Below are 26,321 nucleotides of genomic sequence, written 5' to 3'. Positions count from 1 at the left end.
AAGTATAATTATGGAGACACCAGAGGAACCTCATTATATGGACATCTTTACCTATCAGGTTGTCCTGGATCATGCAACAGTGGAAAACATTTTTTTAATAAATTTATTTATTTTATATATTTATTTTTGGCTGCATTGGGTCTTTGTTGCTGTGCACGGGCTTTCTCTAGTTGCGGCGAAGGGGGACTACTCTTCATTGTGGTGCATGGGCTTCTCATTGCAGTTGTTTCTGTTGTTGCAGAGCATGGACTCTAGGTGCATGGGCTTCAGTAGTTGTGTCTCGCAGGCTCAGTAGTTGTGGCTTGTGGGTTCTAGAGTGCAGGCTCTGTAGTTGTGGCTTGCAGTCTGTAGAGCACAGGCTCAGTAGTTGTGGCACTTAGTTGTGGGGCTTAGTTGCTCCACGACATGTGGGATCTTCCCAGACCAGGGCTCGAACCCAAGTCCCCTGCATTGGCAGGCGGATTCTTAACCACTGTGCCACTGGGGAAGCCCAACAGTGGAAAACATTTTAATGAGGCTTTAATTAAATCTGCAGAGATTTTTTTAAAATAATGCTTATTAGAATTTTTTAACCATATTCATTATAGAATATATGGAAGTTATAGAAAAGTATGAAGAAGTAAACAAAAATCATCCATAATCCCCATAAATATGGGTGTATATGTACACCCTGTGTGAAATATATATTTTACATATATATGTATATTATTTTTAAAATATTTAGATCATAATGTATGCACATTTTTGTATCTTCTTTTTAAAAATACCATATCTTGAATATTTCCTCCAACTATAAAAATTATTGGCATGTAGGATTTTTAATGACTGCATAATATGTGTATATTGCTGCCCATAGTGCTTTGAAAATAGCCTATTTGTCTACAGGTGAGCTTAGGTGAATGAGTTGATTATGCCTGCTTCTATGCAGAAAAACACTAATGGCTATTCAAAACAAATGGAAATGTCACCAAGCTTTGAAAATGTTGTAAGTGAAGAATTCTCTGTGTTTGCAATAAGTACAATAAGCTAAACAATAAAACCCAACTAGACAGTGATTCTGGGTGGAGGAAATGAATCCTAGAAGACTATACAGAATGAGAAATATGTGGAGATTTTTCAGATTTTTCACACACAAATGTATCCTTTACTTCTATGTTCTGGTTGGCACTTTTAGGAAAGTAAGGCATGTTTTTTTTTCTCTTTATTTCTTATGCATTATGATTTTTTATATATGTTCACTATACTAAAGGTACAACCTGAACGTTCTATCACCATTGTTTAGGCAAGGAATGTGGGCTGAAACTAAAAGGCATGCCAGCTTCAAGCATGAATCTATACAACTACATTTAGGAGTTCTGAATTGGGTGTTTCTCTCCTTTAAAATTCAAAGTATAGATCTACTGTTGAAACTTATGTCAGTTGTATTCGGAAGATTTTATGTCTTAAAAAAACTCAAGGCAGGGACTTCCCTGGCGGCCAGTGGTTGGGAATCTGCCTGCCAGAGCAGGGGACATGGGTTTGAGCCCTGGTCCTGGAGGATCCCACATGCCGCGGAGGAGCTAAGCCCGTGTGCCACAACTACTGAGCCTGCGCTCTAGAGCCTGCAAGCCACAACTGCTGAAGCCCACACGCCTGGAGCCGGTGCTCCACAATGGGAGAGGCCACCATAGTGAGAGGCCCGCGCACCACGGCGAACGGTAGCCCCCGCTTGCCGCAGCTGGAAAGGGCCCGTGCACAGCAACGAGGACCCAACGCAGCCAAAAATTAACTAATTAATTAATTAATTAAAAAAAAAAAACATCAAGGCAGAATTGAAAGTCAGATCTGCAATACGAGTATGTCCTTGTTATTGTACATTATTCTCTGGACAGCATTTCTTTTGCTGCAGATAGGACCTTTAGCATGTTTTATTCAGTCTGCTCCAAACTCTTCTCATTGTAGTCTTCATGCCCTCATATAATCAATCTTTATACTCAAAGGTCAGCATGAGCTACTATATTCCCAAAGCAGGAGGAATATGACAAAATACAATTTGTAGAGGGAAAACACTCCATGGCCCCAGATAGTTAAAGGTCTTCAGACACCTTCTGTGGAACAGAATAATTTCACAATGGTTTTATGCTAACAAAAATGAATTACCATTGGCATGTTTTATCAAATAAGCAGAATCAAGGGAACAAGGTTGCAACTTAACACAACAGTAGTCTACTGTAAAAGCTTATTAAAGTAACAGTTGATAAACCATTTATGAGAAGAGCGAAACACAGGCTGGGCTTAGTAGTTAAAATTTATATTCCTTTGTTGTTCAAAATAGGACACTCCCTTCATCCCCTAATAAAGTCCAAATGATTTTAGTAGCATCTTCTTAGCTTATTCCAAGCATTCTCAATACCACTTTGCTGTTTTAAAGAAGATACAAGTCTTGTTTGTATTTCCGTTCAGTTTGTTATGATTTATGAGCAGCTCACAAGTCTTTATTTATTGAACTCATCTATCAAAGACAACTCTAAATATCCCCCAAGGCTCTGGGAAGCTGAGTGGATGCTCTTTTGAATTGGTGTCCTAATAACAGAATAGGCAGATATGAATGATCATTTATCGCATGGTTGGCCTTTCTGATATAGATCAGTGTGTATGGCAATTGCAAAAGTCATCATCTCCTAACTTCTCCTTTTTCACATTTGTCTCATTTTCTTAAAAAAAGAAAAGAGTTAAAAGGCCCATTTCTGATTGTTTCGCAATGAGATGAGTCCTATAGGAGGAAAAAGTAATAAAGTATGATCCTTGAGCTGGTCATCATGATCATGTGTTTTATTTCTCGAAGGCTAGTAGGATAAATGTTGTGGGTTAGTAATAAGTAAACAGTCAGTAAGCCAAATCAACTTTAACCAGAAGGCAAAGTGTCAGCTATGACTGACTCATAAACTAAAATACAAAAATCTAAAAATAAATGTTTTTATCTTTTCATTTGTCGTATCCCTCTTATTAATCAGTTGTTGTTGCATGATTGTGATCTCATTAGCTTGGTTACTTGGCATATTTTGTCAGTGGTTAAACTGCTAATGAATATTCTATTTACTCTCCATGTACCATAGAAATCACAGAGCAATAAGTAGTAACAAAAGCTGTTTGTTTTAGGTAATGAAGTACTAGTGATTTGTGTGGGAAATGACTGTTTATATTCTGAAAGATTACCAAGAGACTCTTGGTCACTTTAAAAATAAAAATACTTGCCACAATTAAGATTTAATGCTGTCTAAAAGTAGGGTTACTTATTTTTTAATCCAATAATCTTAAAGCATTTTATTAAAAGAAAAAAGCATGGGGCACTTTTTCAAGGTATGTTTCCATCTTGTTTAGTTTGATCTTACCATATTCCTGAAAGTAAACCAGAGAAACTTCCATGCTGGTGGGAGGGAATAGTGAGTGATCCCAACTAAATAGAAAAACGTACATTGAGCCATGAAATAGCTAACAAGCACACAGCTAACAAACTTGGAGTTTAGTTGGTAGTGTTTTAGACTGTCTTGTGTTATGCTGTGTTCCTTTTCCTGACACATTAGCTGCTACTTCACTAGTGCTTCCCAAATACCAAACCCACTCAGCCAAATAACTTAAAGACCTAGAGCATTTCTGCATTTCTTAAGATAAGGATCAAAGTTTGAAGTGAGGAAAAGAAAGAAATGGAACTCACTGCAACCTAAAATCATCAAGGAAAAATTTTTATCTTTACTAATGCAGAAGCCATTTATAACACAGTATTCATTCCAGAATCATTTATTGAGTATCTGCCATAATAGGAACAGTACTAATCACTGGAAATATGACAATATATAAGAAATGAGAGGGGGTTATTTTTATATAAATCACATTTGTACCTTGCCATTTGTCCCTTCTCAGATAATTTTAATGTACGAAAAAAGTTTTTTTAGATCATCTTAGAGAATTTTATCATACATGTAAGGTATATTGCCAGTGGTAAGTGAAAACTATTAACGAGAATAGAAAATAGAAAACTTTTCTACTTTTTCAAGCCAAAAAGAAACCAGTCATTATTCTTTAGGCCAGTTTTGTGCAAATTACTATTGTATATGTATGTACTGACTAATTTATTAGAGTCTTATAAGTTATAATAAAAAGAAGACAAGCCAGGATAGGACAAAAAAAAGAAACTTGTTCAGTTAAATCATAAACCTGGCACCTGAGTTCAGTAGACTGTTACTTTAAAAAGAAAAAAAAATTAATAAAGTAAGATTGACAGGTCTGAGGTGAATTCACAGGAAAGAGATACAGCCAGTACAGAAAAGATAAGGGAACCTGGATCCAGTATAGTGATACTTAGAAGGTGGATCCCTTGGTCAGGCTGTCTCCTTCAAATCCAAGTGCAACATGCTACCAGCTGTGCACCTTAGTACTGTGCCATTAGATTCCTCATCTAAAATGAGGACAGTAAGTGTTTCACAGAGGTTTAATGTGTTCTGTCGTATAAAGCACTCAGTGAAGTGACTTGGTCATGCTGAGCTCTCAAAAAGTACTAGCTGCTATTACTATTATTGTCATTTGTAGTTTATAAAGTACTTCTTTATATGTTATCTCTGTCGAGAATAAGTAGGGTAATTACACCTCCCAGTTTTTCCAGGATTGTACCAGTTTATGCCTCGTATAAATATTAACAACACCCCTTTCTTTTCTCAAATGTGTCCCAGTTTGGTAATTAAATTATATGGTCTGCTTAGCAGCAGGACCCAGAATAGAATTAGAGAATACTACCCCGAAACACATAGATAGGTTAACTGAGCTGAGGAAAAGGGGTCATAACTGGGAAGTATCTAGGGGACGCAGGTTACCCTCAATCACAAGTCAGTTGCACAAAGGTCGAGCAGCTTTAATACCATTCCAGACAGACTTTTCCATCGAAGGCAGGGGTGAGGGTCTGTTCTGAAGACGAAGGGGTAGTCCTTCAGCATGACAATTATGGGGTGATAAGAATCTCAGGTGAGTACTGGTGGGAGGGAGGGAAAAGGTGACGTTGACAGATCGGCATCTATGAATCAAATGACTTTGTGATTCACTGGTGAGAGAAAAATGAATCTAGTTTTCTGGATTGATTGTCCCAAAACATGGTTTCATCACTGAGAGAGATACCATTAAAAAAATAAAGTATGGGGAGAAGATTAAGAGCCCAGGTTTAGACATGTTGAGTTCAAAATCCCATTGAAATAGACATTCAATCCAAGTGGAAATTTCCAGATGGCAGTTTTATATACCACTAGGTTCTAGGTTCTAGGAAATCTCCAGATTTTGGAGTCACTTGTCTGAATGTAGCAGCTTAAGCTTTGTGAGTGGCTGAGATCACTTAGTAGGAAGAAGCCTTAGCCAGGGACAATAAAAGTATGCCAGGAATAGACCTCAGAAAACAGGAACGTTCCATATGTTGGGCAGAATAAGAGGAAGCCAAGATGACAGGTGAAGATCTGGAAAGAACAATATTATAAGGAGAGAGGTTCTGAAGGAACCATAAAAGTGCTACCTGCCACCAGTAGGTCAGGATGAAGAGTCTATTGGCTTTGGCAACTAGGAGCTCTTGAGCAACTCATGCAGAAGCCATACAGGAGTGAAGTAGGGAGTGGAAGTAAATGCCTTCGATTTAGGAAGAAAGAGGGTATGAGGAAGGATGAAGCAGCACATAACCCCGCACTGTCCAGTATGGTAGATACTAACCGCATGTGGCTATTTAACTTTGAATATAAATGAATTAAAAGTAAGTAAACTTAAAAGTTAAGTTTCTCAGTCTTACTGGCCACATTACAAATACTCAATAGTCCCATGTGTCTAGGAGCTATCATATTGGCAGCACAGGTATAGACTATTTCCATTATCATAGAAAGCTCTTGTAGATGGTGCTGGAACTTGTTAAAGAAAGAGGGAAAATGAAAAAGCTTGAAAGACATACTGTGTCAGAGGAGGGTCTCTTCTCGCCTTCATGACCACTCAAGATAAGCCCAAAGTGAGTGTGTTTATAGCCTGAGTCAAATCTTTGGCAGAGTAATTGTATTAGAAAAGGAAAGAAAAAGGAGATGCGAAAGGCTTTAGAAGGCTCAGGGAGGGCTGGCATCCAGAACACTGGGGTAGGGATAGTTCTTTCTCCAAAAATAGACTGATAAAAAAGAAAAAAAAAAAGGAGAGAGAGAAAGTGCAGAAGTTCAGGTACAACCTTCTTTGGCAAAATCAGGAAGCAAATCACAAAGGCAGCCATAATGACTTGTTGAGAAAATAGAGGGCTGTAAACTTAAAGGTGGCTTTTTTCCATTATGAAAATCCCAACACTTCAGTACGAAACAGAAACTGATTTTTTTTAATTTTAGGTAAACAATAGATTGAATCGGATGCATGTTGCAACTAGAGTTTATATCTTTGTCGTTAGTAATTATAATAGCTATAATTTAGTGATATCTATTTTATGAAATACACTGGACTGGGCATTTTACATTAACTCTCTTCTTTAAATCCACAAAACAATTTTTAAGGGTAGTTTTCATTATCTATTTTAAAAGGTTAAGTAACTTGCTTAAAGGCACAGAATAGCTATTAAGTGTCAGGGGTTGGATCTGAACACTAGTGTGAAATGCAGACCAGACATTGGGTAATAACAATACAAGGAAAGAGCAGAGTGTTGTAGGTGCACATAGCAGCAATTGTCAAGGAGGCTTCTTGGATGTAAGTGACGCCTAAGTAGCACCTGAAGGTTGAGGAACTAGTTGATTACTAGGGAGAGAATGTCCCAGGAATAAGAGCAGCATCTTCTTAGAGTTGACATTCAAGGAAGTAAAAGCCCAATATGGCTATAATATAAACTGAAAAGAAAAAGAGAATATTGAGAAATGAAACTGGGGTAGAGACCACCCAACTTCCTCTGTTTATATTCTATTCCATCCATTGTACTCAAGGTTAGGTAGATTTCCTCAATCAGGATCTTAATATGACTAAGAAAGACGGTTAACATTTTGGGATTTCATGTATTCCATACACCAGAAGAGGAAAAAAAAAGAAATCTTTCTAGTTTGTGTATAAGAATGTAAGAGATAGCCATCTAGTGGGCTCCTGCATGTAACCTCTAGAAGTGAGATGCTTCTCTGAAGCTATGTTCTCACAAGGCCAGTGCATTTGTGTGAAGACAAGCCTCTTCCGTTGCTAAATTTTTGTTTTCCTAACCCAGTGATCATTGTAAATGATCATTTCAAAGGAACCGAGTACTCTGTATTTGGTATTTTATCACAGCTTTTAGATTTTTACTGACAAACCTCAATAACTATGCATAGTTCTAAGCCTGTGTTCCTCCGTCAACATTAGCCTAATGTCATGGATTCAAGTTTTAAAATTGTGTTCTTTTTCTGTTCCTGAAATCATCTTGTTTTCATCTTCTATATAAAATGTTTCATTGCACAACAACATATTAAGCTATTTATATTTAGTGTGTGGGGCAGGAGAATTACACAGTAATGTGTTAATTTCTCTTCTGTAAGGCAGAATGCCACTGTGGCCTACCAGAATTGGTTGCATTGTAATTTGCTTTGTTCATTTTACTGATATTGGCCCTAATACTTGCTAATTATTTTCTGATTGAAGATCTCACCTAGGATAAGCTGCTTTCATGGGCAAGAATTGAAAACCTACTTTGAATCATTAAACCAAGATTATAAACATGACAGGATCTCAGCACCATTTTGGAAAGACTTCATATCCCCTTGCACCAATATTTTAATAACATATTCTTTAGTGGAATGTATCCTGGCTAAACCAGTTGTTATTTTTATTTCCTAATGGTCATAAAAAAGATTTTATAAATGTTATCTGATCATGCTATAAATGTAATTAAAACTTAAGCAAAAGGACTCCACAATCATAAGTTTCATTAGCAGCACTTAGTATAGAGTGAGAAAAGGAAGAACTGTGGGTTTCCTTTGGGTTTGGGTTAGAAAAGCAGATTTTATTCCATTGAGAATATACATATTTTCCACTCAGACAGTTGATGTGAATGGATTTGAAGCCATTGATGTAACTGATGAGGATTAAAATGCTTCAGGAGCCTTCCATAGTCATATTTTGTATCTGTTGTAATATTTTATAAATAATTTGTTTTCATGGAATTATATTATCATATCCAAGTTTACTTCTTAGTACAGGAAGACATGAAATACATTTCAGTGATGTCTCATTCCAATGATACTAGTTTGTTAAAATCTCTTTTGCTTGAAACTGATTTAAAAATATTCTTTTCTCACAAAATTATTTTTCTGGAATTTATTCGTTTCTTATTTAAAATAAACAACTGGAGCTGCTTACAGTAATACAGTTAGCAAAATAATAAAACTTTGGTTTTCCAGTTGCCAAGTGGGTGTTAAGATTTTTTGTGTTTTATAGCACCTGCTCAAAAATATACATTTAATTTTTTGTGGATTACACTTTAATAAGCTTTTAGAAGACAACTTCAAAGGGTTTGCCTGTGAAGATAGCTGTTTTCTGATGTAGCTGTTGATAATATTTTATTTTAGAAAGCTGTTGAACTCTGACTTCCAAATCAATCCAAACTAACCTTGTGAAAACCATTTATTAAAACATGCCCTGCAGTCACATACGCATTATTTTGTTTCTACTATTATGCTAATAGACGTTATTTAGTGTCGTTAGCTCCTGGAAAATCATCTTTTTCTCCCCATGCTTGAACATCTGAGAGCAACCTTCTCTCTCACCTATTATGAGGAATCAGGAGGTGATATTATTTAAGGCACAAAATTTTGTAAATTTTGCAATCTTATCAACTCTCCACCCTTTATCTCTTCTCTTTTTTTCACAGGTGATTTCTATTCACTACTTTCCAAGCTGCTAGGAGAAAGGGAAGATGTTGTTCATGTGCATAAATATAATCCTACAGAAAAGGCAGAATCAGAGTCAGACCTGGTAGCTGAGATTGCAAACGTAGTCCAAAAGAAGGATCTTGGTCAGTCTGATGCCAGAGAGAGCGCAGAACATGAGAGGGACAATGCTCTTCTTGTCAGAGACAGAATTCACAAATTCCACAGACTAGCATCTACTCTGAGACCAGCAGAGAGCAGAGTTTTGTCATTACAGCAGCCACTACCCGGTGAAGGCACCTGGGAACCAGAACACACAGGAGGTGCGTTTAGGGCTTCTTTTAAAGAATAAAATGTGAAACGCTACAATCCACATAAGCAAAATCTGAAGGGAATAAAAATTAATGGGTGAGAAAGCTCATCAATGAAAAGGATTTATCATTAGAAAAAACATGACTCATATTTGGGTTGTCATATATCACCTTTGTTTGAGGAGTTTTTCTTTTTGTTTTGGTCCAGTACTATCAATACGTAAATTCAATTTCTGTTCAGTTGATGAGCCAGAATTACTAAGACCCAAAATCTTTGGATCATATTGGGGAGGGTGGCATATGAAATTCAGAGTAACAGATTCTTATGAAATCAACATTCTCCATTTAGTTCAATGGGAATAAACTGAAAATTCAAACCTGATATATAAAGTCCCGGTGTATGAAATGGTTATACACTACCTTCCTTTAAGGTAATTAAATTCCTCTCAGAGGAATCTTACACTTCCAACATTCTCATCCAATTGACTTGTAAAATGTAACCATTTTTATGACTTTGATTTCTTAAGTTCCATTATCAATTACTATCTTAATTGGAAAGTTGAGTAGTTATATCTGAAGGGACCTCCAGCAAGTCAGTAACTATCAGATTTATCTTTACTTCTAACCAGGATTGGCTTCTGTAATTAGAGGACAATACCTTATTCCCTTCAGGTTTCTGTACTAGCAAGCTATGGATGCCTCATCTTTGTCTTTAATTGTGTTGTGGCTTCTGTGATATTGATTGTGTTTCATGTTACTTGCTAATGTGGAAAGCCAGATAATACAGCATGTGGAGATAATCCCCAAAAAAGTAACGGATATGCATGTATGGCAGCTGTCCATGCGTGGGCTGGAATGGCACAGGCTGCCAGCTTGATGTTTTCAAATACAGCTTTGCAGGAAGTCATAAATTATTCAACACCCAACTGATTTTTATTTATAATTGAAAAAAATTAGGATGCAGTGCCTTTTGCTAACACAGGAGTTTCAAGCATTGTCCATTAGGACTGGCCTAATAGTCTCTATGAGATGTTAAATGGAAGCCAGATTTTTACCTCTTCATATTTAAACAGGGTCAGCCCTGCTCTAGCTCCTTCTAAATTTACCTAATAAAACTGTGTTTCTCAAGAGGTGGTCCCTGGACCCTCTTGCATCAGAATCACCTAGGGTGATTATGAAAAATCTAGACTCTTGAATCCTACTGAAGAGCAACTGAATTGACATCTCTGAGTATGGTGTCTAGAAATTTGAAGTTTATCATGCCCCTATCCATTTCATAGAAAGACTGGAGTGTCTGTCTGAATGTCTATATTAAGGATAGTAAATAACCCAAACAGCACATAAATATAAAAAGGAAAGGGGCCTCTTTGGTGAGAATACAACTCTATTCAAGCATGAAGTGTTAGAGTTGCATCATGCTTTATTCCATGGCTTGTCTTTTTTTTTTTTTTGAAGTATTTATTTTTTATTGAAGTAACATGGTTTATAACATTATTTATGTTTCATGTGTACAACGTTATATTTTTATTTCTGTATACCCTACAGTGTGCTCACCACCAAAAATTTAGTTTCTAGTTATCTATGACTTGCCTTTATTACTCTTTGATTTGAAATAATATCATGGTCATTTATAGGCATCATAAATGTCAGTGTAGAAATCACAGTTTGACTTAAGGAATTGTATTCCTAAAACCAACTTAGTTTTTCTGAGAAAGAAATGCTTAAAATACTCAAAATACACTTACTGGCCAAATCTCCTTATACCTTCCAAGGTAGTCAGAATGGCAGTGACCAGGAAAAAAATGTTTCTCCAGGATCTGGTTCAGGAAGTTTCCTTTCATTTTAAGTATGTGGGTGAATGTTACTGAAATAAATAAAGCAATGAGTTACAGAAACATAGAGCACAAATTCTAGTTACAGGAAGAAAATGTGCATGTATTTCCTTTCTGAAATGACCTATTTTAGTGTTACTTCACTGCTCTGATTCAAAACTTAAAAAAAATTAAATGCAAAATAACAAAACTCATATTTAGGTAAGCTATTTCTAAAAGTCTTTTCAATTTTCTTTCACTGTTTACCATAACACTATCTAATATCTAACTTTAATTAAAGAAAAGCACTTAATAAATGCTATAATATGTTAACAATAATTATGATTATAATTGCTACCATTAATGTCAGGTTGGACTAAGATTTCAAAAGTTTAAATACCAAAGTAGTAAAACTAAATATTAATTATTTTAGCTTAAGTAGCATCCATGAGAGAATGTTCTTGCAATGTGTAGGAAAGCTGCAAAAATTGGCACTCTGAGTTGATAAATTGAGAAAATGACTTGGCACTGTTCTATCATAATGGGAGTTTGTGGCTCTTCAAATCGCTGATCACTCATATTGATCTGCCTTGATGTTTTCCTGTAATATATGATGTACAGTGTGAAAATATGCAACCTGGTAAATTGAGAGGCAAATGCACTCCTTTTTACACTTAACATAGTTTGGTTTCTACCATTAGTTTGACATCTATATTGAGACAGCATTAATAGAGTAGAAAGAAAATCATAGTCTTTATTCTAGTTGCCTTCTGGAAAAGTCCTAGGTTTGCAATTATGTTTTTTCTCAACTTTGTCTGTTAGTCCTTATGTACACAGATAAATGAAAATGCCCTTTTAAATGCTTATTAATAATTTCATATGAAAGCAGCATTGATTACTAACATTAATCTTTCCTGGAAAGGTGTAATTCATTAATCCTCTTAGTGATTTATTGATACAATTTTAATAGTAATGTTTAATTTTTTTTTTAAAGTAGTAACTTTTTTTCTAAATATATGGTGGAATATGAGGCTGCACAATTACCTTTATTTATAATGAATACAAAGATTCTTCTGAAATAATCCTATTATTTGACATGTGAATTTAGAGCAGCTGACACTGGGAGTTGGCTTGCCCAAGGTCACATGTAAGAAATTTGTATTTAATTTTCAAATTAAAACTGTAAGTCTACAACATTAGTCATATACTGAATTACTTCTTAGATAAAAACTAAGAGGAATCTGAACTCAAATTTTTAACTTTTCCATGATTGAAAATGTTAAGTTAGAACCCAAATATATTTTGTCATATAATTTTTAATAAGGATTTGAAATATTTGTAATTGAGGATTAGGAAATAATCACCCTTGCTATTGATGACTGAAGTCTTGCCCAAGCCTGTATTTCCTTTTTTATGAATAGAGAAAATAACCTGGGATGAGCCAGTCCTGTTATAGCATCCTGTGATTCTCTTATAAAGGTGGGCAGGGGGCTTCCCTGGTGGCACAGTGGTTGAGAGTCCGCCTGCCGATGCAGGGGACACGGGTTCGTGCCCCAGTCCGGGAAGATCCCACATGCCGTGGAGCGGCTGGGCCCGTGAGCCGTGGCCGCTGAGCCTGCGCTCCCGGAGCCTGTGCTCCGCAATGGGAGAGGCCACAACAGTGAGAGGCCTGCATACCACCAAAAAAAAAAGGGATTGGGAAAGCATCAGTATTTAGTCCATATCCATACAGCACTAGTTCTCAATGACTGCTTTGTTCTTGATCATTTAATCTTAAAGAGAACAGCCTTTTTGATTTTAACATCTTTATTGGAGTATAATTGCTTTACAATGGTGTGTTAGTTTCTGCTTTATAACAAAGTGACTCCTATACATATACATATGTTCCCATATCAAAGAGAACAGCCTTTAACTGCCTAATAATGAAAAACATGACACTGGAAGCAAAAACATCAATTAACTGAGGTAGTGTTCACAGAAGAGTTTTCCTTTAACTATTTTAGAATTTGTAATTAACACAGAGACCTAGGTTTTGAGGTCCTGAAAGTTTTGAGGTCTTGGCTGGGTAATCTTAATAAATGTACAATGATATTTTTAAATGAAATTAAAAATAATTTAATATAATTTCTCTGAATGTTCTTGCCGTGCACAAAATAGTTCTTTGCACTGACAAAAAGAGCAAGGTTTCTTACAGTGTTAACCCTCTTATATATTTCCTCACATATCACCTTTGCTGTTTTGAAAATTTACCAAAAGTATATAAATATGTTCTAGATATTTACACTGCTTTTTCTTCTTGAAAATTCCCAACCAAAAGGGATTCTTATAAGTGACAAAATAGGCTAATGACCCATTAGGCAGTGCTTTTTGAGTGCTTACCAATCTAAGATCAATGATAATTAGGGTTATTCACAGCCAGATTAAGGTTCTTTATACAGTATTTCCAATATTTTATGAAATCCACATTTGAAGCCAGAATAGTGTATTTATTGATATTTGGGACATTGCATATTTCTATCAGAATTAATATCTCTGAATCTTCATGAGCACCTCGCATCCAGTACCTGTTGGTGGACCACTGAATAGAAAAGTTCCAGGAAACCTGACATTTGTTTATTGTCTTTAATGAAAATAATTAGCCAATTTGCATTTTTTTTTAGTCTCTTCACGGTAGCTTCAGCACAATACTAGGGGTAAAAAGAGGTAGTACAAGTGAACTAAAAGATTATAAGGGTGTTTAAATGCTAGTTGACAACATAAGCAAGTAGAGACTGGAGCATAGAGTTCAATTTAGTGCATTTTTTTGGCCATTACAGTGGGCCAGGCCCTGTGCAAGACTTAGTGACAAAACAGTGAATAAGACATGATCCTTGCCCTCACAAAATTCCATCTAGTTGTAGTAGTGCTGGGCTCTGAGAAGCTGATGAAAGCGACTAAATATCTATATTGTTATGAGGTTCAAGTCTCCCTTGGAGCCCATCCAGAATCTTCAGGAGCTGCTGAATGAGTACAGAATGACCACCGAAAAGACAAGCTGTAACTGAGATGAGAATGAATGAAGTACAACCTGAGATTCAAGGAACTTAAAATAATTTGAAACATTTTCTTTGGGGAATCCATCCATACATCTCTAATTATAATACTTATACCCTGCTTCCTGAGTTCACTTTCAGAAACACAGTTTTTTTCATGTCACCCCATGCTTGAAAACCTTCAGTGGTTCCCAGTCGCCTATATTCACAATTTGCATCCTTTTCTCCTATTATGATAGATAATAAGCATGATAGATGATGAATGCTATTCATCCTAGCAGCCCCATTTACATCCACTGCTGTGCAAATTTAGGCACACCAGTTATTACTCTGCCCCCCTTCTCCCCAACTCAGGAAGACATAGCAAAACACACATGAGTGAGAATGACATTCTCACCTGCTCTAATATATTTCAAAAGTAAATTATTCCCAAGCTTTGTGCTTTACTGCTATTAATAAAGTACTTGCAGCACACCTCAAAACTAATCACAGTATAGATCAAGACACCACAGCTCAGAACAACATTCATTAATTCATCGTTAAATCCATACCTTCATGTGCTCTACAAATGTATATTTTCCAGTCTAAACTAGATCTTGGGGTCTGTTAATCCTGCCTGTCACTCTCATACCCCCTCCTGACATACACAGATATCCTTAAAGACATACAAATTACTTAAAGATCTTGAAACACATTCTGCAATTATAATCATCCTCACTTCCCATCTTTCTGACTGAAATATTCTCTGCCTACTTCTATATTCAATAAACTTTAAATGAGAACACCTACCCTCTCCCAGCCAAGCCTCAGGAAGGATTATGGGCCCTTTCCTGTGTTCCTGCACTGTACTGTGTCATAAATATTTGCTTTCTGTTTTTTGTTTGTTTGTTTTTTGGTTATTTGGGTTTTTTTTTTTTTTTTTTTATGCTATGAGTCCCTCTAGGACCAAAACCATGCTTTATTTCTTTGTGTCCCCAGAATCTAACATAACACCGTATGTAGACAATACACTTAGGGAATATTTGTTGAATATGCTTCAGCAAAGGTTGTAGACACAGCTGTTCCAGGCATCCTGTTGATTGTGCTGTTATTAATTTTTGTTTTAAAAAATTAAATGAGCAAAGGTAAGAATATTTTGAGTGAAAAGTTACTGTTTCCTGTTGTATAGTTGAGAGAATTATTTTAAAGTGTTTACTCTCACACCAGCATGCTCTCAGGCTTTCAGAAGCTGACTGTACAAGCCCTGTGTTTCCCTTTCTTCCTCCAGTCTTTAATGTTTATCTTTGAGGATTTCACTGCATGTTGCCACATCCTCCAGAGTATGGGAAGGAGAAAGGAGACTCAAATTGCTGCTTTTTTTACTTCTCAGCATCTCTGTTGAAGCGTTTCAGAGGGAAAGAAATATTGACACTGATACAAAGGATTTCACATCATCTTCATAACTTTATATCCTCAGTTAATATAGCTACTCTGTACATGGTACCTCTTTATTCATGAGCATTTTTATAAAAGGGGTTAACAATTGAACCTAGGTATTCTCTAAGTATAAATGTATTCTGATCAGAAGTGAGAGTGATTGTAAATCACTCAGTCATAGAGTTCCTGTTATTTTTTCCTTTCTCGTGTTAGGAAACAGTGAAATATAAGCAGTGAAAGAATATCTCTCCATTCCCATTGTTATAGGAACACTAAAGTTAGGTGAAATGAGATTGGTATCTTACATAGTTCCTTGTACAAGGTATTATCAATGATGGTTTATTATAGGGTCTAATGTATTCTGAACATCCACAATTTACACAGAAGTTAGATGAGAAAGACACACACACACACACACGGAAACGGGCTTATTGCCCAAGAATACTATTTATTTACAACATTTAAAAGCTTTGTATTAAAATGATGCCATCCATGTTGCCATATTTTTCAAAGATACTAATTTAAAGTAAGAATCTTGTTAAGAAGACAGTCTCAAATTTGCTCCTTAATGACTTAAGGATAAACTGGTTTTACGAGGCATCTTATCAACAGGAAAAGAGCATATCCCCAAACAAGTTCACAGTCACTTACTTTATCATAGCTCAGGAGGCTCCTTGGCATGTGCCTGTGGTATATTTTATGTAGAGCATGGCTTGATTTTTTTTCTTTGCATCTAGTGACATTACTGCATGAACTTCTTATAATCATTGTGAATCTTCATGAGGTTATACTAGCTTTCTTTTTTACACTAAATGTATGGATTTATCTTTTAGATTTCCATGTAGAAGAGGCACTGGATTGGCCTGGAGTATACTTGTTACCAGGCCAGGTGTCTGGGATGGCTCTGGACCCTACGAATAATCTGGTGATTTTCCACAGAGGTGACCGTGTCTGGGATGGAAAGTAAGTAATAATTTTTCCTTGAAGGAGTAAATGAAGATAAAAATAGCATGCATTGCTTTTCATTAAACTAAGAATAATGGTGAGAGGACTATCAAGGTTTTCTTTGAACTTGATTTTTGTGAGCAAAACATATTTGTTCTTTTAGTATATGACTGTGACACATAGAAAAGAGAAAGTCTTGTGCATTTGAAAACAATTAAGGTAGTTTCACAAACTAGTTTATGGAAAGAAGGCAATAACAGTCTGTGATTCTGCCTACTTAGCATTTTGCTCTCTCCCCCTTGAAGCTACCTTCACATTCCTAAGGAAAGTAACATTAAAGGCAGTTAAGACAGTACATAGCTGAGGCATTTCAAGACTTCAGAAAAAGTGCATCATGATCAATGATCAACAAAGAAAATTATTAGTTGACTACAATAAAGCACTTCATTATTTCCATGTACTGGGTACAGAACCATATTAAGGCTATTGGACTCTCCCTTTCCATCAGACTGCTCCCTGGCATGATAACAGTGCCTTCTGGAGATTGTAGTTAGAGCAGCTTGGCCACCATATTATAGAAATAGTCAGTACCTTGGCCTTCACATTTCCATACAGATTAATTTTATTACTCAAATTTGCATTTTTCATGAGCACCAAAAACTTAAGAATAACAAGACTTAAGAATAACACTAAGACTAATATCCCGCTTTTCCCTCTGGGTTTCTCTTTCCAACCTTTTATTCTATCTTCCACTATCATCTTATAGGGAGTTTTGGTTAAAAAGTCTAACATTCATTGAGTGTTTACTGTGCTCCTGTGACTGTTCTGTTTACATAAATTACCTCACAACATTTAGGCACTGTTATCATCATTCACGTTTTACAGGTGAAGAAACCAAGAGAAAGTAAGTGTTCTGCCCCAGACCTCACAGTTAGCCTGGCAAAGTCAGGCTTCAGTTCCTTTCCATCTGACTCCAGAGTTGGCCCACTTACCCAGTTTGTTATACTTACTGCCTTTTAGAGGATTACGAGCACATTTACATGATGGTATTTTTAAAAGCTTATTCCAAAATTTAGCAGGTTATCTTAATTCTCCTGAGTAATGAATACCCATTTATTCATGTGTTTTATCACAAATTTACATATGAAGGTAAATTTTTTAATATCTTATGAATTAAGTGTAATGAATCTCTCCTTTCAAGTGTACAACTGTAGGGTTTCATTTGGAAAATGGAGGATCCACATGTACAGTTCAATTGTTTTCTTCCTCCATTTTCAGAGATGCTGATTAAACTTAGGCTAAACCTGCTCTGTCACATACACATGTATGTAGTTTTCTTTGTGTAGTTGAAGATGGAATTCAATTAGCATTTCAAAATAGATTGATAGCTTTGTTACTGTTTAATTGTCCTTTCCAATTGTCACACTCAAAAATGGAACCTGAGAAAGAGATCACTTCAGAGTTCAAAGCCTTCGAACTCAGCATCCCTATTCATACATCTCTGTTACATCGTCTTAGTCCTTATTGAACATCTAATGATATTTTCACAAGTGCTTTCAAAAGCAAACTGTTACTATTCATTGTAGCATATTCTTCATTTTAATGAATATTGCTACATTTTCCGCATGGATTTCTAGCCACATTTTACCAGATTAGAAAATTACAGCATCATTTTCTCCCATTGATACTGTTTCAGCTGGCTAAAGCTAAATCGGACAAAGTCCAATTTTCCATTTTAATATGATATTCATTCCAAGTGAACAGCAGAGGCTGGAATAGTTTAATAGAAAAAAAAGGGGGGGATCAGTAAAGGCCAGCTTGGGGTAGATGACACAAGACTGTGAAACAAGAGCCACATAAGAACATTTTCTGAGACATATATGGCCGTCCTAGCTGAAGACCTGCTTTTTCCTGGCATCTTGCTTTCATCTAGATAACCAGCATCATGTGTAAATAGATTCCAGTTCCATTGCCAAAGCCCCGGTGTGTTTACCCCGATAAATGGCACTGACAAAGGGCCAAAAATGCAAGACTTCTTCAGGGCAGGCGTGCTGATTTAACTCATTGAATCTGTTTCTTCTTTCTTCTTCTTCTTTATCTTTCAGGTGTAAGAATATTTGTTATCTCTCTTTCCTTCTGCGTCTCTTGTATTTCCTGTTGGCCTCTAGCAGCCTTTGCAATCCACGGTTGTGAGGAAGTTCTCTTCTGGCACTCAGATCTCTGCTTTTAACACTGTCTGCTTTATTATTCACAAAGGGAATAAGAAGTGGATTACTCTGTTAGTTATTTTGTAGGAAAACAGATTCGGATGTGTGGGCCCTGCTCGTTGAACGGCCATACATGACCATCCTTCCTACATGTATAAATTGCATTATATAGAATATACAATGTACATAATTTTTCTTTTTCCTCATTGACTATCCAAGGACTATACAAAGAAAAAGACAGCACTTTCCAGAAGAATTTATTATGTGCTAGTGAGAGACAATGGAAATTAAAAATGGGGTGGAAATTGCATTCTTGTTGCTACCACTGTTTGGATAGAAAGATGAGAAATCCTGTATTAGTTTTCCTCAGAATCTTTCCCATCCTGATACTTCTCATGTTCACAAAATTATAAGTTCCATAAGGCTAGAGCTTGCTCTAAATCAAATCTTAGTAGTCTATATCCCCTAATTTTTTTGTAGTTGATCATTCTTTAAGTATCAGACAGTGCTTGGAGTTAATAATAATCCCTAATTAATACTCAGTACTCAAAGCTCTTTTGATATCATCACAAAAACTGTCTTTATAAGTAGTATTACTCTTCATTTCTACCTGATAGCCTTGATCAACTCTTACTTTTCTACTTAATCATGCTAAATAAGCATAGCAACAAAATAATAATAATAGTAGTAGTAGTAATAATAATGATAATGATGATGATGATAAAACACTTACCCTCCTGAAAGATGACTGTCAACTCCCTTTCTCAATTTGATTTCCATTTTCTTCCCTGTCAGTATGGCTACTTTAAGATGCATCTTCTAGCTAAAATAGGAAATGCCTATTACCAGCAGGGTGTAATGAAACTTTAAAGAGCCTCTTGTCTGCCCTGGTGCTCCGGCAGCATGGCAGCTAGAGCTCTTTAAATGCCTCCCAGCAGGAGCTGGATAGCTCCTGCCTCAGTAACAGCTGCCCCTCCGTCTCTGTCAAAATCACCACCATTGTCAGAGGCTTGCTTCTTGGCCTTTCTTTTATTTATCTCAGCTCTGGCTGAGTTTCTACTGTGCAGGCCTCACATCACATACCCTCTTAAGTAAACCATGGGTTTTATCCCTAATTTTTAGGTGCTAAAAGGTGTTTCCATTATACCACTTGTCATTTCTTCACATGGAGTTGGAAGGGATTTTGGAAGTTGTATTACTTGGAATTCTTTCTGTAATGAATAAGGGAGAAAACCAACACAAACTAGCTTAGGAAAAGAAATTTATTAGTTTGTACAAATAAAAACTTTAAGGGTATGGTAGCTCAAACGACACCACCAGCACCTATTTAACACATTTTCTCCTGGTTGGCTCCATTCTTAGACCCTGATTGATCTTCCTCCCCACTTGCAGCTTCAGAATTATAGAAGAGGTAGTCTATTTCCCTGATGTAGGCCAACAGGAGATCCTTAAATGGAGACTTTCAGTGTTCTAAAACACTGTCAGTGTTCTCCCTGACTTTAGGTCATATTTCTTGCATCCTAAACCAGTCACTGTGGGCAGAGGAATGAAATCCACTCTTTGGCTTAGCCTAACTTTTTGTTCTATTCTTGGAATGTGAGAGTAGAGTTGACATTATCAAAAGCAAGTGGACTGAGAGTGAGGCTCAGAATGTTGGGTCAACTAAAGAAAAACTGAGGTTTCATTAGCACAAAATGGGGCAGTAGACACTGGGCACCCAGAAGAGCAAATGTCCACCAGAAGCTCATCTCCAGCTTCCTGCTGGGACATCTCTAAACAAAATCTTCCATAGTCATGTGGAGCTTGAACTCTCAGTGCCAACAAACGCCCTAGATATGAGACATACTTTCCAGTTATGGGACTCATCTAGATGTCATAAAGTTCTTCATTATGTTAAATTCACATCTGTGTCCTGTAACTTCACCTTCATGACAGCCAAATGCAAAGTGAATTTACTCCCATTTATTCATGTCAGTTATTTGCATATTTAAGGAAAGTCTTATCTTCTCCAGACTAAATATCCCCCAGGCCCTCAGCCAGTCTTCATACTGACATGATACTTTCATCTGAAGGTGCTCTGGTTTCTCAGTCCTTTAAAGTGTTTGGTTGAGAAGTGGCCACAATACCTCATGTGTTAGCTGATCAGCAATGCAATTACTTTCCTTGATGTGTATTCTAGATATCTATTAGTGTAAAAGGGTTCTATTCACTTTTCTTCAGCAGTCATATCTTGTGTTGCCTTGTTACTCTGTGTTGAATTTGTAATCTACTAGAATCTCCAGATATACTTCCTGAAATTGTGCTGAAGTTTTTACTGGAAATTTATACTTATGCAGTGCTTTAAAAACACTGAATTCCGGATTTTATTCCAATTCCATTTCACTTCACTAGGTTTAGCACTGCTTCAATTTACAGATATTATTTTATTCTTAATTAACCAGAGAATGAGCTGTCCCTTCCAGCCTGGTATGAGGCCTGTTTGATGAGCTTGCCTTTCACATCTTTATACATGTTGTTTATAAAATTTGCATAGTTGAATGATTGGTTTAGCAAGTTTTGTCCTTAGAGGTGTGGTCTTCTGGGAATCTTCTCCCACTTGCCCTCCAAATAATTTGTTCACAAACCACCTCTTCATCAATGTTTTATGGAACCTTGTGAGGTTCTATTGTTTCAGAAATCTATCTGCTTTCTAACTTTCATAAAAATCAGTTCAAGATTTGCCTCCCTAGTTTTCTGGAGTTCAGTTAAGATATATCTGCTTGAGGTCCTGCTTCTGTGTCTGCAAATTCTTTCATACCTTAAGAATTAACTGGGCCTGGAAAATTGAACTCAAAATGACTGAGTGGTACCTTAGTATCTTCACATCTGAGAGAAAATTGTAAGGAGTTCTACAAAAAGAATGTTTCCATAGTCTACACTTTTCTCTCATGTTGCCGTTTCCAGTTTGACTCAAGCCATTTTCTTCCAGTTTTATGCCACTTTCTCTGATTCTTCTTGGCTATGTGACTATTCTTCCTATCTCTTCTACATCTACAAATTAAATTTGACAACTGGAGGGGAGATTCTCCAGTCCAGTGAGGTCAATCCTAGTAAGAGAAAACCACATGTTTTTGAAGACAGGAGACCTGGGTTTGAATCTTGGTTACCATCTCCTACCTTTGAAACCTGCATCAAGACATTTGAACTCCCTAACTCTGTTCCCTAGTCCAAAAAAATGAAGACTTTAAAAAGTGCCTCACTCTGTTGAGTAACAAAAAGCACTTTGTTAAGTGACCCATTCCCAGTGGCCTTATTGACCAAACAGAGCCCAGTGCTGTGATACCTAGTTCTTTGTTCTTTTCATCCCTATTTGAGATGTCTCTAGTGCTAGGTCCATCAGGACACTAAATAGTCATACTGGTTTATTTTCCCACCTTTTTTCTTCCTCATAGGAATTTTTCAATGTGTATATATTCAGAAGTAAGTGTTTTTAACATAGTATTAAGTTATATTCCATTTAAAGTCTTTGGTCTTATTATGGTATGTCTTTGCTTTCCTAATGTTGAGGGTACATTTCCACTTATTTTCTCACTTGAAAACCTATGGTCCTTTCTCCAGCCTCTTAATTTATATAATTACAACATTATATTTTACTTCTCTCTTCAATTGCTATTATTTATTTTGCATTTCCTTAATTTTGATTGATGGCACAGAAGTTTATTTTCTCCCTATTCTAGTTCTTTTGTGTGAGAATATTGCAAAGCATTTCTTTTCAGCCTTATCTAAACTGTTTGATTAGCTGCTAATGTGCAAAATCATTAATGGGGGATTCAAATTGCTAAAATAAAGAACTGATGAATTCCAGCCCACAGGCCGCAGTTCAGTCTTTTCCGCTGAGTGCTTTTTCAGAGAAGCAAACAGAAATCAGCAGTGCTCCAGGCACTATGTGAAATGTGCAGGGTATTATTATATCCTGTAAAAAGTTAAATGTGGTTGAAATAAAGACCTCTCTGCAGCATATAATGCAGGGTAGCTGCTTTCGAACACTAAATAAGCAGTTTGCTATAGCAACAGTGTATCCAGCTCTATAATCTGACATCTGTTTGTGAACTGTTAGAGCGTTACTTTTCTTTGAATTAGAAGAGAGTTTATAAATTACTTTATTTGGCAGATTTAATGTGAGTGTGTGTGTGTGTGTGTGATTTTCCCATTTCAGAAAAACATCAATTCCTTTTATTACTTGCCCTGTGTAACTGCCAGGGACCAGCTGTTAGTTGCATGAGGCTCCAGTGATCCCAAGTGAAAGGATTAGGACTCATCAACCAATCCACCGAGGGACTGAATGTCCCTTGATGCTGCCAGTTTAAACATATAGACATCTGGTAAATGGTATCACAGAAGATTTTCAGTGAAACGGTTGGGCCTATTGTGTTGTGGTTAATTCCTTAAAGCTATGGTCTTTCTAAGAATTCTAGAATGTTATTATTTGTTATTTATGTTACTGAAGTAAATTAGTATATTCAAATGATGCTAATGTCAGTAAATTCAAGAACTTGCCTAATCACTGAGATCCTTAATGGATACAGGGGAAGTGTAGTAATACTATGACTGATAATCATAGAGCCAAATACCATAGGAAAAGTCGTTAGTCTAAAGCATCACATAAAACGCCCTCTGTACAGGCTAATGACATGGGAGTAATTTGTGACAATAATAAAAAAAAAACACTAAAAAAAATCATATTATTAGTTGTTACATTGTAATGAGATACTAAGAAAAAAATCTTGATAAGTTGAGAGATCTGATATTTTCTGTGTATCCAAAGTTTTATTATAAAAATCTGATTTATTTACTCTGTAGCTTATTTACTTTGTTACTTATTTTTCTTTTGGCTCTTTCATTTGCTATTTCACAATTTATTATAACGTCACCAAAAAATGGTTAATAAAATAAAAGAGTATGATCCTCAAATTAGTTAATTTTGCTATTTTTCCCACCATTAGAAATCTGACATTTCTAGATTGTGAGTATAGATGCCCACACACAATTTAGGTTTGTGACAGCAAAATACCACCTACTTGATACATTTTTTTCTGTATTCATGAGCAGTGCAGAACAGTACCATTGATAAAGGATGTTTTCACTTACCTACGCATCAGCTATAACATTTCATTCGATCTGACTAGCATTAGGACTGTGAGTCAGGGTTTATTTATGTTTCTTCCTTGACATAGCTTGTTTTCTTGGAAGCCAAGCTCAATATCGCAGGTTCTTGACTTTGAGCTTACATGGCTGCCAGAGAGTAATTTAAACTAGAGTTGGCATTTTAGAATATTTAAGTGTCTGGAGAAATAAGCTGAAGCTATAAAAAACATGATTTAAATTAGAGGAGGTCAACATATGCTCCTGAACATGGGGGTGGGGAGATCTACTTTCTCTCCATCATAAGTTGTAGGAATGTTATTTCCTAAAATAGTAGGACCAGAGATTTAAGACTGATGGCGAATATTTAAGTGAATGACAAGACAGACCAAAGAGTTGCTGTTGCTGCAACCTATTGCTTGGGGAAATCATGAACAAGTAAATATGTCAGGCTTCCTGTATGGTTTGTCATTTTGCAAATAAGAGATATGAAATTAGGTATGCTGAGGTCTGGTAGGCTCCAGTTTTATCAAGATATGCAATAGGCAATTGGACTGCCACTGTTATTAGCTGTCAGTAGTGGGTCAGAACACTGTCTGAATGTCAAGTGGATAGCACTTGGTAAGAATTATGAGGACTCGGTAACTTTCCATATTACTAACTCCTAGGTGGGGGTGGGGTGGAGAAGTAATGTACTAGTATATTCCATGCCCAAGTAAATAAACTGCAAGAATAAATGAAAATTTTAGGAAATACAAGATGGAAAGGGAAATCTAAGTTGAATCAGTGGATTTTATCAATATCAATATCCTGGTTATGATATTGTACTGTAGTTGTGCAAAATGCTACCATGGAGGAAACTAGGTAAAGTGTACACAGAATCTCTCTGTATTATTTTTTCTTGCAACTGCATGTAAATCTACAGTTATCTCAAATTTTCTTTAAAAAAAAAAGGGAAAACAAATTTTAACTCCTTAAAGTCAGAGAAAACATAATTTTCACATTATTTAAATTACCATTATGCCACTACAAATCATGAAATGTTTCTGAATAATGAGAAATATGTCTTAGGCCTTAAAAGAAATGATAAATGATGAGACTTTATCCTATTACATATGAATATAAAACTGTAGCATACTATGAGTCTTAGACATACTGAACTAAAGTTATCCAGTATCATAGACAACTTGTTAAAAAATATAGATCATTGATGGTTGAATCCAGTACCTTTGTTTTCTAGGGGAATTGGTATGATGTTTTTAGTACAGAAAGTCACATTGAAAATACAGTTTCAGATACAGGATAAACTGGTGTTTCATAGTACTGAGAAAGAGTTACTTCATGTTTGCTCTTTACCATTGTCTCCTGATTTAATAATACCTTGTATATTCTTACATTGGTTCAAACTAATAAAATTTTATATTTCAATTTAATAATGATCTCATGACTGTCTTATAAAATCTGCTCTGTTAGTGATGTTACTTCCATTTTGTTAACTTACGTATTTTTTTTCTAGGTACTGGTGTGTGGTTTTAACTACACGTAATAGCGTATGTAAGCAATATTACTTAAGCTTTAGGTCGAGAAAGCTGAATCAATATTTTTTATTCAATTGAATGCATCATTAATAAGAACTGCTTCAGGGACTTATTAGTATCTTTCAGGAAAAATATACCCAAAAGACTATGACAGTCAAGAAGCTCAAATAATTGTGATGTATATTTTTAATGGCAAGAGAATGTAATTTTGAAATTTTTGTTCTCCTACTGGGACTTTGCATAAGTAATACTAACCAACTAATAATAGAGGTATGACAGCTTTGAGCAGTCTGTCGCCTTCCAAATTTGCAAATGTCTCTCCATAAATATTTAATATTATTCAGATTCTTTTGCTTATACAGTTGAACTACAAAATATTAATAGTTTTTTTTTCACAGACTTGTCTGATTCTATAAGGGAAATTCTATTTTACAGAAATATTCATCTGGCAAAATATATATATTATATATTATATACTTTTATGCCCCCCCAACACCCACACACATATGGCTTAACTATGTGCTGATCAATTCTTTGCTTTTGAAAATATAAGTTGGTCTCTTGGCGCTTTGTATATTTTCCTCTTTTACATAAGCTTACATTAGAAGAGCTTATCTTTGTTATGTATCCCAAATAATTTCCAAAACAGGTATTTAAATAAGTACAATGTCTGTGATAACTGTCAACTTAAAGAAAGATATTACTAACAATTCAGATAGAAATGTAAATGAAAAATATATATAAACATACATGTTCATAATATTTTATAATCTGGAAGGTACAGAGTTAAAAAAGCAGAAATTGTCATATTCATTTTAGTGTTTACATTAATTATTATATAGATGTCCATTTTGTACTTATAGAAAAATTGTTATATGGAAAAAGTTTTATGTCTCTAAACACATTTTTATTTCAAGAATCAATTATGTTTTATATTTTCAAAATATTTTGAACATTTCATTCTACATCCTAATAATATGTATTTGCATGTTGTACCTACAGCAAGTAAAATAGCAAACATAGTTTTGATCACTATCCTTCCTGCTATCATTTACACTTTCCTTATCATTGCACAAAAAGTTGAAAGA

The 26,321-nt window shown here is 35.7% G+C and overlaps 1 protein-coding gene across 16 annotated transcripts in view; it reads left to right on the top strand.

The window, feature by feature from the left end:
* PAM (peptidylglycine alpha-amidating monooxygenase) overlaps positions 1 to 26,321 on the top strand; it is a 281,047-nt gene that overhangs the window by 230,731 nt on the left and 23,995 nt on the right. For 11 of the 16 annotated variants that reach the window (XM_082620652.1, XM_082620650.1, XM_082620643.1 and 8 more), the window contains 2 exons: positions 8,855 to 9,175; positions 16,256 to 16,385. In XM_082620652.1, coding sequence (XP_082476778.1) covers positions 8,855 to 9,175; positions 16,256 to 16,385 — 451 coding nt within the window. The remainder of the gene's footprint in view (positions 1 to 8,854; positions 9,176 to 16,255; positions 16,386 to 26,321) is intronic. The other 5 variants (XM_082620648.1, XM_082620647.1, XM_082620644.1 and 2 more) reach the window with 1 other exon arrangement.

Source organism: Mesoplodon mirus (genome assembly GCF_964341445.2).
Source record: "Mesoplodon mirus genome assembly, chromosome: 5".
NCBI lineage: Eukaryota > Metazoa > Chordata > Mammalia > Artiodactyla > Ziphiidae > Mesoplodon > Mesoplodon mirus.
The sequence above is the reverse complement of the archived record's forward strand: the minus strand, read 5'-3'. Positions and strand labels throughout refer to the sequence as shown.